The sequence below is a fragment of the Panthera leo genome, chromosome B1, assembly GCF_018350215.1.
Source record: "Panthera leo isolate Ple1 chromosome B1, P.leo_Ple1_pat1.1, whole genome shotgun sequence".
Taxonomy (NCBI): domain Eukaryota; kingdom Metazoa; phylum Chordata; class Mammalia; order Carnivora; family Felidae; genus Panthera; species Panthera leo.
In genome coordinates, this window is record NC_056682.1 from 62,171,015 (window position 1) to 62,185,033 (window position 14,019).

The 14,019-nt window shown below is 36.0% G+C and overlaps 1 protein-coding gene across 1 annotated transcript in view; it reads right to left on the reverse strand.

The window, feature by feature from the left end:
- TLL1 (tolloid like 1) overlaps positions 1-14,019 on the reverse strand; it is a 137,943-nt gene that overhangs the window by 44,736 nt on the left and 79,188 nt on the right. Inside the window, exons 11-12 of the mRNA XM_042936680.1 lie at positions 13,311-13,427; positions 11,998-12,143 (exon numbers count right to left, since the gene is read on the reverse strand). Of these exons, the coding sequence (XP_042792614.1) occupies positions 11,998-12,143; positions 13,311-13,427 (263 nt within the window). The remainder of the gene's footprint in view (positions 1-11,997; positions 12,144-13,310; positions 13,428-14,019) is intronic.

The window sequence follows — 14,019 nt, forward strand, 5'->3', positions numbered from 1 at the left end:
CATGAAATCCTTTACCCATAATTAGCACAGCTATAGAAAGACTGCTATATAGTAGAAAGATACACTAGTATATTACTAGTGTATGTAGAATCAGCACTCGCTAGCCCTTTTTCAAGGTAACATGGCTGTTCGGGTGAGCCTTTTTACCCCTACACACTCCTCTTAACCCCTATAATCTACAGGAACTCAATCTCTTTCTTCAAACAACTAAATACAAATAAAAGCTCAGACCTTTGGCCTATAAAGCTTTATGAAGAATTGCATGTTCATGGACCTATGTTTTGGCCCCCAAACTTCTAAAAACAACAAACCAAAATTTACAAATTGGCTTTCAAATTATAAGACAATTTCTAAACAAAATCCTTATTCTTTTCATAGAAAATGGGTATTAGCCCTGAAGTCTTAGTAAGTCAACTACTGATTAGATATTTAAAGCTAGAAAGCACAGACGTCCATAATTAATAAACCATGCAAAGTATCACATCTTGTCAACTATTTTTCCACATACAATTCACTACTTATTGGAATTCTGTTACACGATGCATGTCAGGAAATACATTCATTCCATGGAATCACAACCCGAATGGATGAAACTGCTGGTACAGTTGGTTGAAGAATCTATTTCATCACTTGTTGATTTGTCAATACATTAAAAATGACAGACTTCAAATAAGAAAGCATAAGAACAAATAGAAAAAACAGACTTTGAAACACAGATTAGGTCAGAACTAATCACCACATTTGCTGCTTTCCTTTTCCCAATCACAAATCAGGATTCATTCACTCCTCCAACAAATATTCAGTGGTTATTCTATTTTAGGCACTCTTCTCACTGCTTGCTATGCAATCTTTTTTTTTTTTCTTTCCAAGATTTTATTTAACTTTAAGTTAGTTAACATATACTGCAGTACTGGTTTCAGGAGAAGAACCCAGTGATTCATCACTTATATATATAACACCCAGGTCTCATCCCAACAAGTGCCTTCCTTAATACCCATCACCCATTTAGGCCTCCCCCATACACCTCCCTCCAGCAACTTTCAGTTGGTTCTCTACAGTTAAGAGTCAGTTATGGTTTGCCTCCCTCTCTGTTTTTACCGTATTTTATTTTTCCTTCCCTTCCCTAATGTTCATCTGTTTTGTTTCTTACATTTCACGTATGAAGGAAATCATATGGTATTTTTCTTTCTCTGACTTTTTTTGCTTAGTATAGTATACTCTAGTTCCATCCACATCATTGCAAATGGCAAGACTGTATTCTTTTGTATGGCTGAGTAATATTCCAGTGTGTGTGTGTGTGTGTGTGTGTGTGTGTGTATAACAATATATATATACACATATATATATACCTACATATATATACGTGTGTGTGTATATATACATATATATATGTGTGTGTGTGTGTATATATATACCACATCTTTAGCCATTCACAGTTGACGGACATTTGGGTTCTTTTCATAATTTACCTATTGTTAGTAGTGCTGCTATAAACATTGGGGCGGGTGTGCCTCTTCAAATCAGTATTTTTGTATCTTTTGGATAAATACCTAGTAATATAATTGCTGAGTCGCAGGGTAGTTCTATTTTTAAGTTTCTGAGGAACCTTCACACTGTTCTCCAGAGTGGCTGCACCAGCTTGCATTTCTACCAACAGTGTAAGGGGGTTCCCCTCTAATGCATCTTCACCAACATCTGTTGTTTCCCGTGTTGTTAATTTTAGCCATTCTGACAGGTCTGAGGTGGTCTCATTGTGGTTCTGACTTGTATTTCTCTGATGATAAGTGATGTTGAACATTTTTCCATGTGTCTCTTAGCCATTTGCATGTCTTGCAAAGAATCGGTACCATTTATAATTGCACTAAAAACGAAAAGACACCTAGAAATAAACCTAACCAAAGAGGTAAAAGATCTGTATTCCGAAAACTATAGAACACTTATGAAAGAAATTGAAGAAGACACAAAGAAATGGAAAAATATTCCATGCTCATGGACTGGAAGAACAAATTATGTTAAAATGTCTATACTACCCCAAGTAATCTACACATTCAATGTAATCCCTATCAAAATAACACCAGCATTCTTCACAGAGCTAGAACAAAGAATTCTAAAATTTGTATGGAACCAGAAAAGACCCCGAATAGCCAAAGCAATCCTGAAAAAGAGAAAAAAAGCTGGAGGCATCACAATTCCAGACTTCAAGCTGTATTACAAAGCTTGTATACAGTATAGTACTGTACAAAAACAGACACATAAATCAATGGAACCGAAGAGAGGAGACAAAAATGAACCCATAACTATATGGTATGCATCCTTCAGCAAAATGACAAAGAGCCTTACCCTCCTGGACCTTACACGTTACTGGTGGGTAGAGAGCAAAGGGAAAACAAACAGGATAAATAATTAAATCATAAAATATTAGCAACTAATAAATTCTATGGAAAAATATTCAGTGAAACAAGAAGTGTGAGAAGTAGCATATGCAGGGGAGGGCAGAGGGAGAGGAAGAGGGGGAGAATCTTAAGCAGGCTCCATACCCAGAGCGGAACGCAATGAGGGGGCTCGATCCTGATGCAGGAGGACTCAATCTCACATTGTGAGATCATGGCCTGCACCAAAATCAAGAGTGTGAGCCACCCAGGTGCCCCTACTCCTTTCAAAATCAGAGTTCTCTATAAATATGAGAACATTTCCAGATGCCTAAGGCTTTTTCTTCAGTCAAAGGAACACATAAATAAATATCCCCAACTCTCCAGGTGTAGAGTCGGTATTGATAAAAGAATAAATAACAACACGGAACTAGTGACTAACTGTAGGGAAAAGAACCAAAGGTGTCAGAAAGCCAACCTCTCCTCACCTGCTTGAGCAGCACAGAAAGAACTGCTCCTGACCCACGAATCATTTTGGAAGAGAAGAAAAAGAATGAATTAGAAGAAGAAAAGAAGTGAGAACACACAACAAAGAAAGAAGCTGCTTTTCAAAAGTCAACTAAGAAAAGTGAACTTGCTTCATATCATAAGCCATACTGAGTAAAAATAAGAAGGTTAATTAGAATTGGTTTTCAATCACTACTTTGAGTAGATAACTGCTTTTTAAAATTACTATATTAACAAGGAAGAAAACAAGATAGACACTACTGAAAAAGAAGCCAAAACATTTGTACTTCTTCAGTGATTCAAAAGAAATAGGATAATGGATATTTCCCTGCACATAAAACTTACTCTGTTCTTGCAACAGATATATAACAGATCCTTCTAAATTTTAATTTAAAGTACCTGTATATTCAGCTTACTTAGTAAACAAGTAGAGGTTTCAATACTTTATATGATACACAAAGTGCAAATACTTCATGGGTGAAATGCATCAAAATGGCTGATTTTAGGATTAATTCTACTAGTATCTATTTATGAATTACGTATCACTTATTAAATATCACGCACTTGGTGTTAAGGCTAACAAAACAGAAACATATACTGTATTCTTACAGAGTAAACACCACAGCTGTTCAACTGCTTACAAAATAAAAGTTGCCTTTTACATATGATATTTATGATATCATCCCTGTATAACAACACTTCTAAATATCTTACCAATGATCTCAATGCTCTTTGTTTACATATTTTTCCAGTTTAACTGCCTTAATCCTGATTGCAACGTGAGCATAATGACTCCGCTCTATTGGTGTTAATTATAATTATGCCTCTTCAACTACGTCTACACAACAGTAATGAGGGTGAGCACAAATGAAAGTTTGAGTTCTCTTATTTATGTCAGTTGTGTAACATTTTCTCCAGCTATATCAATTACTTCATAAATACACAGAACAGATAGACAGAAATAAATATGATTGAAACTAAAGAGTTGATAAGTGCACTGGTGTCATGTCAGTAAGCTCCACGAGGAAAAAGAACACCAAAGTCAAAGATTTATAAAAACAGAAAAAAAAGGGGGCGCCTGGATGGCTCAGTTGGTTAAGCGACTGACTTCGGCTCAGGTGATGATCTCACAGTGCGTGGGTTTGAGCCCCTTGTCGGGCAGTGCTGACAGCTCAGAGCCTGGAGTCTGCTTCAGATTCTGTGTCTCCCTCTCTCTCAGCCCCTTCCCTGCTCACACTCTGTCTCCCTCTCTTTCAAAAATAAATAAATGTTAAAAAAGAAAAGAAAAGGAAAAGTAGTTTCTTCTTGAATTACATCACAGACACAGTTCATATCTGGAACCTGAATGCAATGTCATGCACAATTACACATATAATAAATGTGGTTTGATAATGATGACGCTGATTTATTATAGACTTTAAGATAATCAGAGCATAAACCATATTCAAATGGGGCAAGGTTATCATAATGTAAACAGACCTAATATGTACACATAGGATACAATGAATGTGACAGTAAGCTCTGAACAGTTTTTGGAAAACTGTGTTTAAATGATATTGGAAGTAGATCCAAACACACACAAAAGGAAGAATGACTACCAAGACCAGCCAGAAGGGGTTAATGTTACGTTTCATTACTACGTGGGCGCTCATGCCTGTCCTGGCATGTTAGAGAGGAAGCATGTAAAAGCCGAGTGACGTTTATTTAGCAAGAACCCAAATCAATTAAATGTAACCTACAGTAGTCAGCCTCTCATTCCAAAACTGCAAACTCACGCAGAGCTTTGTGCTCAGTGCATGTGAGTGAGCTTCGACGCTGAAGGAAAAGCCAGCCTCAAAAGAAAGGATCGTGCCCAGGCTTAGGACCCATTTGCACACTTTTCCTTCATTTTATAATCAACTTTCCAAATAAATATTGCAAAAACATCTACCTACTTATTTGTAAAAATCTCTGAAAATTCCAAAACTTCCCGATAACAGTTTCAATAAAAGCTCTCCCATGTCCCTGAAAAAGTGGAAATGGATTGAAAAATTCTCTGCTTGATTCAACTATCCCATTTCTGGGTATATACCTAAAAAAACTGAAAGCAGGGTCTCAAAGAGATGTTTACACATTCGTGATTATACCAGCATTATTCACAATAATCAAAGGTCGTAATAATCCAGATGTCCATCAATGGATGAATGAATGCACAAAATGTCAAATATATATACAATGGAATGTTATTTAGCCTTGCAAACGTGTGAAATTGTTTCATGTGCTACAACACGGATGAACTTTGTGGATATTACACTGAGTGAAATAAGCCAGTCACAAAAAGGCAAGAAGTGAATGAGTCCACTTACATGAGGTACCTAGAGTAGTCAAATTCATAGTGACAGAAAGTAGGAACGTTGCTGCCGAAAGTCGGGGGGAAGAGAGAAAGGGGGTTGTTTTCTGAGCACAAAGTTTCCGTTTTGCAAGGTGAAAAGAGTTTTGGAGACTGGTTGTACAACAATGTGAATGTACTTAACACTAATGAAATGCACACTTTAAAAATGGTTAAGGTAGGACCACCTGGGTGGCTCAGTCAGTTAAGTGTCCAACTCTTGGTCTCAGCTTAGGTCATTATCTCATGGTTCGTGAGTTCAAGCTCTGTGCTGACAGTGTGGAGCCTGCTTGGGGTTCTCTCTGTCTCTCTCTCTGACCCTTCTCTGCTAACTCTCTCTCTCTCTCTCTCTCTCTCACTCTCTCTCAAAATAAATAAATAAACTTCAAAAAATGGTTAAGATAGTAAATTTTATATTTATTTTACCATACTAAGGAAAACAAGTCTCTCCTGTGACTGTTAGACTGTAGTTTTAAAATATAATTAACGTAATCCACTACATAAGTGATTAAACTTTTAAAAATAATATAATTTAAAATCTTATACACAGGGAACGATGCTAAAGTCATTACTTTTTGCTTTGCAGGAAAAAATTTTTAAGAAAAAGATGACTAAAAAACAATGTAGATTAGCATTTACCATTAAAAATAAACTAATTCAGGAGAAGTTCATTGTTTGTGTGGATTCCCCATAAGTATGCTACTAAATTTGATTTTCTTTTGTTAAAAACATAAAAATAAAAATGAATTAATTTTAATAATGGGAAAAAAAAATCCAGTAAAGTTTGAGATATAATGCTATCAACAAAATGAATTTTGAATAAAAAAAAGAAAGGCTTAACAATAGATCATTATTTTGCTACTATCATATTTCACTATTTAATATTATTTTACTATTACTATTAAATATTTAATATTAATACTAGATCACAGGTCAAAAACAGAGAAAATATATATATGCCCAACCGTGTGAAAATGAAAATCATGGCTCTGCATTAGCTCTATTTTCATGTGACTTGGGCTTTTTAATGCTGCCACTTGGATTTTTTTTCTTTCATTACACAAGTATTTTTAACTCTTTAATTTAATAAATATTTACTAAAAACCTACTATTGCCTGGAAATATACACTTGACAGTGGATAAACGGTGGAGAATAAAACAGACATGTCCCTGAATGACAAACACGTGTTGATTAAACAACACAAGTGCACAAATGAAGATAGTCATAAAGGGAAAGAATTAATACTATGAGAGAATATAGATGCCTCTCTCTGCTACCAGGATGTGGGCTCAAGAGTGCACAGGCTGTGGAACTGATTTCAGTCATAGTGCTACCAATTATGAATTGTGTGACTTCGAGCAGGTTATTGGAAATGAACACAAGCTAATCTTTCAGAGTAGAACTAAAGCCTCAACCATAAATCTGAAGAGCTACTTAATTCTCTTTGAAGTCATTAATCAAGATATATTCTTAGCCAAATAGTACAATGTGAACAGAAAAATGTTAACTAATTAAGATCTCTTTGTCTTGGCTTCCTAGGTCATTTAAAAGACTACTTAACTTAACCAATATAAATTATTTAGAAGAATTAAAGGATTACTTTTAGTTGGGCAGGCCACAAAGTATCAAGATAAGAACTTTTGTGTATAGTTTACAGCTTGCAGTAGTGATGGGTAAGACTATTAAACATTTGCGATTTTCATAAGGGAAGTATAACCAAATCAGCGTGTCTAGAAAGGTTGACAAGTACCTCAAACTTAATCCCACTTAAATTAATGATGTGGGATTTCAATGTAAACATAAGTAAGCTCTGGGTTTATTTCACTTCTTTTCTGCTTTATTGACGTTTCTTTGAAGTTGTTACTATAAACATTTCCAGTCTCCCAAACTTTTTCTCTTCTGTATTTCTGCACACTGAAAGTGCTCCAGTTAAATAGCAGTATAGAGATTTCTTTACAAATAACTCCAAAATGATGTCTGACATGATAAACAGTCATGTGCAAACCCACTTCCGTATCGGCTTTACGAAGCAATGCACCAGTAACTACTAGAGAGGAAAAAGCTTCCCAAATATAATTACAGAAGTATCAGGACTCTATTGGCCTCCAGATAGTATCCTTTCTTGCTCAAAGATAACTGAAATTCACTAATAAAGACACTTGTTCATATTTTCTTTCTGTACCTACATTAAAATCTAAGTAGCATTAGGAGAGGTAAAATCATGACATAAATTCATAGAAAGGTATAAATAATAGATAACTAGTAAGTTCTTTACTGTAGACTTCAACAAAATGATGGGCAAATTTATCTTAAAGGCCCTTTTACCTGAAAGGGGAGAGTGTACCATAGAGAATAAAACAGTTATAAAAACAGAAACAGTTTTTGAAAAAAGGCAAAGACTGATAAAAAAACTGTTTTGTCAGATAAAACCACAAAACACTATGAAGTGGTGAGGGCTGTTTTTTTTAATTATACATCTTCAATATAAAATGTATAAGCTGAAGATTGAAAATATATTACATAAATAAAAATAAATTGACATAAACAGATACAAATTAACTAAATGAAACAAATCACCTAGTAACCACCAGAACAAATTAAAAACATATAACCAGTTGATTCTGTTTTCATGGTAGTTAGTTATATAAAGTTGCTAAAAACACTGAATTAGTGAATACTGATTTATTGTTCCTGGAAAACTACAGAATTAGGTTCTTGTGAGCTTCTAGTCACAAAATTTTTGTCAACCAATCAATATACAGCCTTGTTTTATGTGTGTTTCTGTTGAAAGACACCTTAATATATTGCCAATTCATGAATACAACTCACAGGCAACTGCATTATAACGCATGCCTGAACAATGTTTATATAACACATACATTTCTCCATAAGGCACATCATAGCTGGGAATGTGCATGTCAGATGACTCAAATATTTTGCAACTCTGTGCATGTCCATGAGTGACCCAGAAAGAACCATGAGTATTAATTTGGGGGTTACAAATTAACTTTAGTTAGTAGGAAAATTTGAAAATATAGAATCTGTAAAAAAATGAATATTGACTATACCTGGATTTTGACGCTGGTTTAGTACTGACTTTTATGATACTAGGTTAATGGCATAAGTTCACTTGCCATATCTAAAAGACTTAGATGATATATTAGAACATCTCTAAATTCCTTGTCACTTCTCAATTTCTTAGAACCTAGGATCTAGTCTAAATTGAGCTATATGGCATATCAGGTCCACATAATCCAAATGTTTCTTACCTACCTGTCTAAACTTGTTTCCCTCTACATAGAAACATTAGTATCTTTGATAAAGGAAGGATATATTAATTTCCACCCACCAATAATCATGCGTTCACACACTCTCTTACCTATATTCCACCCATTCTTTCATCTCTCCCGTTATCATGTATTAATCACACATCTGGTGGTGCTGGAGATATGGTAATTGACAAGACAGATTAAGATCCCTACCCTTTGGTGATCATACTTTAGTGAGAGAGACAGTAACCATGTAAACAAACAGACCCATAACACAAATTCCAGTAGTTATAAGTCCAATGAACTAAAATAAAACAGAAGACTGGTTTATAGACAATTGTAGGCAAAAAAAAAAAAAAAAAATATATATATATATATATATATATACATATACATATACACATATATGTATGTATATGTATATACATATACATATACACATATGTATGTATATGTATATATATATATATATATATATAAAGACAGAGAGAGAGAGAGAGAGAGAGAAGGAGAGAGTGGTGTCTCTGTCTCCATGGCAGAAACACCAGGGGAGTCCAGGCAACACCCATGAGCCCAGAGACTCTCTCGCTTCCACGTGCAGGCTGTGTAATACGTTTCTTTGGTACTTACCTCTACCCCTTTGCATGTGCCATTTAATTTCCCAGACATATTTCCTTTTATCGTGAAAAAATCGTCTTCTCTTATGTGATCATGAGATTGTATTATATGCTCCCGATAATTTTGCATTGCTGGAAAACTTAATTCTTGAAATTATTTGACTCGTATTTGAATTTTGATATTTAGAGTTACTAAGCAAGGACTTTTTAAGTAAGTGATGATAAAGCAGAGATCCAAATGAAATGAGAGGAATAAAAGCACGGATTTAGAGGTGTTAAGAGCACCAGAGATAAGACCAGAGGGGCTGGCTCAGAGAGAGTAAGAGGAACTTGGGACCAATCATGAGTTGCCTTGGGCTATGATCATTCAGTCTGGGTTCTATTTTAGGTGTAACAGAAAACTCCTGAAAGAATTTAAGCATAGTGTTATGACCTAACTCACACTGTAAAAGTATCACTCTTGTTGTTGTGTGGAGATCAGGATACGTGGGGCAAGAGTAGAGATGTGAAGCTCTCACTAAGCTCCAAGAGAAGAAGTAGCGGTGAGAACCGAGTAGCTGCCAGAAAGTGGGATAAAGTGGTCATGTGTGGGGCATTGTTGAAGACAAAGCAAATGAAATATGCTAATCGATTGTCCTCGGGGTTTAAGGAAATATTGGAATCAGGGGTATTCCTTGAGTAAATAGTGACATACTGAAATAGTAAATACGAAAATAGGGAAGACTGAAGAAGAGTGGGTTAGTGAGCGGCACAAGATAATCAAAGGTTTGGTTTTGGTCATTTAAAGATGAGAGACCTATCTGACATTTAAATATGTCCAGTATATTAAAGAGGAGGAAGAAATATAAGGATGGACAGGAACCTAGAAATAATAGATAAAATGTACTGTCAGCCAAACTATGACAGGACTTTTCCCCAATCCCAAATCTCAGTAACAATTTATTCACTCACTCAATCAATAAGTATTCCTTAAGCAAATACTCTGTGTCAGCTATGGTTCTAAGTGACTGAGATGTAAATCTTTCCAGTCATTACACTATCCTATTGTTGAAGAATATCGCTGTAACTATATTGGCCTTAAAAAAATAAATAAATAATGACTGCAAACCCAGCTAAGCCTCCTGTATCTCAGAAATTGTATCTCAGTTTTTGGGTGCATGGAATTTAGTTTTATACGCCTCCACTGAAAACACTCCTGTAATAAAATTGCATAAAACATTCAATTATATATTAAAAGAGAGCTCATCTCTTAATTATCTGCAACATCACAAAAATACAAATAAAGCAGTCTTAGGTAGATAATTTTTCACTGAACTGGCTATTTTGGTCTAAACAGGAGGTGAATCTTATCCAGTCTTAGTTTACTGTTAACAATAAGGTGGTCTATTTGAATAATTGTTGCCATATTACTGATCCATGAGAATAAGAAAATTCCAGGCACCTGGGTGCCTCAGTTGGTTAAGCGTCCAACTTCAGCTCAGGTCATGATCTCATGGTTCGTGGGTTCGAGCTCCGCATTAGCCTCTGTGCTGACAGCTCTGGAGCCTGGAGCCTGCTTCAGACGCTGTGTCTCCCTCCCTCTCTGCCCCTCCCCCACTCACACTCTGTCTCTGTCTCCCTCTCTCTCTGAAAAATAAACACTGAAATTTTTTTTTAAATATCAAAATTCAAATACGAGTCAAATAATTTCAAGAATTAAGTTTTCCAGCAATGCAAAATTATCGGGAGCATATAATACAATCTCATGATCACATAAGAGAAGACGATTTTTTCACGATAAAAGGAAGTATGTCTGGGAAATTAAATGGCACATGCAAAGGGGTAGAGGTAAGTACCAAAGAAACGTATTACACAGCCTGCACGTGGAGGCGAGAGAGTCTCTGGGCTCATGGGTGATGCCTGGATTCCCCTGGTGTTTCTGCCACGGAGACAGAGACACCACTATACTCACTGCACTCAGTGGCAAGGATACTCTGGCAGAGGATGGGGTTCTCTTCAGCCTTCTGACTGCTTGGACAGAGAATCAGCCTTCTAATCAGTGAAGAAATAATCTCCAATTATGGCATCTAGATCTCCGACCCCTGTCTGCCCCTACTCACACCACCTCATTATTCCTTCCCACTTCATCTTGGGGTCTCAATTTCCAGGCCATCTCTTTGATGTAAAATACCATGGAGTTCTTGACAAATGTCCCCATCTGCTGGCTTCGAATCCGAAATAAGTTCCGCCAGCCCCACCAAAATGACTCATCAGCCAGCTCGGTAGTTTGGAGCCCAGACTTTGCTCCAGAATCTTGACTAACCTTTGGTTTATTGTTCCCTCATCTCAGAACGCAATGTTGGTGCTGATCTCCTCCCTGATATACCTTTTTGATGAAATCAAAGGCGAAAAACACTTAAATCTCTATTTCTGATAGGAACAGTTTTCTGCCTAATGGTAAAAAGGTGAAGAAGGGATTTTCTCCATAACAACAACAAAAAACGAGGGTCTACCTTTTAACCTCTTAGTTTACAAGAGAAGTAAAAGTTCTATTATTTAATGGACTCTTCAAGCAGTCTTGGGAAGGAAGCCTGTGCATTTGTCAAAAGAAACTGTGGTCAGCACTTCAAACATTCTAATTCAAATGGCACAGTTAACGTAAACTCACTTTAATCTTCTTGAAAATGTCTGCAACAAGAGGAAAGAAGGAAAGAAAAAAAAAAACACCTCTTTCACTCTTGATGTTACATTTTATAGGCAATCCTTTGCTTCTCTGCTGATTGAAAAGTGGATTCTCTGGTTCTCTGCTTATTTAATGAGGATCCCCTTAAATGGCACTGTCATTTATGGAGGATATGTTCCGTGAAGGTTGCCCAAAAGACTTTACCTCAAAGGCCTGAAAGGTCAATCCGACATAGTAGTCTTCTGACACTGTTATTTTCCACACACATTCCTTCATCGGTCTGTAGTCATCAGGATAATTAGGAGACTGAATCTGTCCCTCGTTTTTACGTATCTCACCTCCACAGATTGCTGAGGGCAAAAATAATCAAATAAATAAACCCAGAAGTGCCATTCCGTTTTCATTTTCTTCTGAGATAACATTTTAGTTCAGTGCCTGTGGCTGAGTACATAAAGACCAGGTTATAAAAATCAAAGCTGGCTGGTTGTACTGTCGTAAATATTTAGATGGCAAAAACGTAGTCAGTTAACTATAAATATTAGAGAACAGCAGGGGACTATAGGATTTTTTTGGTCACTATTTATTTACATCTTTATAAAAGAACATTTTTTTTTAACTTTTAAAAACCTTTGGAGATTTTGTAAATGTATTCTATGTGACAGAATATTCTATCATATTCTGTGTGATTCCCTGAACTGGTTCTTACAGTCTTTTGACCTTAGGTAAAATAGTTGATCAAGAGAGACGCTCCACAGAACTCTCTGGGCCTCTGGCAGTAGGCTAGCATCATGTGCTCAACATCTGTGGCCTCATCCAAATCACCCTCTTCATTGCCATACAGTTAATCTCTAAAACAAAATGCTTCCGTTTATTCAAAAGTTTAAGGGAAGCAGAAATCTTCTGTCTTCCAAATTACCTAAACTCGTGTGCTAGCAGAGGCAGGAGCAAGAAAGGTCTCTTCAGCCCACAACCTGGCAAGAAAAGGGCTGCTTTTAAAGCCCAGACACACAATGCCAGTTTATTGTTTTAGAGAAGTATAGGACAAAGCATCTAGTAAATTCTCCCTTGAATGCTGACTCTCCCACGTAGACAAAGCATGCCCTAGAAATGTGTACAATTGCTTTCTGTGCAGTTTCCTATGACAGAGAATTTCAGCAGTATAGGGACCAAATAGACACAAATCTAGTACAAAGGAAAAATCATAATTTCTTCATGACATTTTAATACTATCATGGAAACAAATGGAAATTTAAGAGCTCTTGTGCCATTTTCCTCTCACATACCCCTGCATACATTTATATGCTACTCTATCACTGGTATCAAAAAACAGGTTCTTCTTGCAATTTAAATGGACTGAGTAGTTTTCTTAAAATCAGTCTTGTGGATATTATAACCCAGATTTAGAAAACTTCATAATTAAAATATGGTTACAATATCATTCTAATGACAATGAGAGAAAGGACATCTCTGCTAAGAGATCTAAGGGGAAGTAATCTCTAAAACTTAATGTGACTTGCCTTCATAGACAGCTGCAAAGCCTTTTCCCACCCAATTACTGCTGCTACGAAACTCAATCCACATTCTGCTGTCTGTAGAGGTAAGAACTTCAGGCAACTTGTCCCCACAGAATCTACCTAAAAGAAATAAAAGAATAAAGAGAGACTCCTAAATATGACTCTATATTCTAGTTGCTTTCCACTCTAGCTACAAATTATATATATATATATATATATATATATATATATATATATATATAAAATTATATGTACATATGTATGTACATATGTATATACACATTATATATAGCCTGACTTGGTTCCTATACTCTATCCTGAGTAACTAGAGCTAGACGTATGCTTAATATTTACTTAATAAAGGTATATAAATAAAATAATCTCTTCAAATCTATTTATAAAATACAGGAACATAGCATCCTCAGATTGACTGGCTGATGTCAGTATCATGGTCTACAGAATTAAGAAACAGCTAGTGCAAAAGACATATTTGTAAAAGGACGGACAATGCATTAAGGTTGGGACTATTCTTTCATGGAGAACAGAAAAAGGTACAAATGATCTGAGATCAGAGCGGTCACTGTAGAGTATAGTTACTTGGTTAACCATGTGTCTCAGCCCGAAGTGGAGTTCTTTGTCTAGTTCGGCTCAATGACGAGCCATCAGGGAGACCCACATACTGCTTCAAGGATCTTACACTACTGGACATATT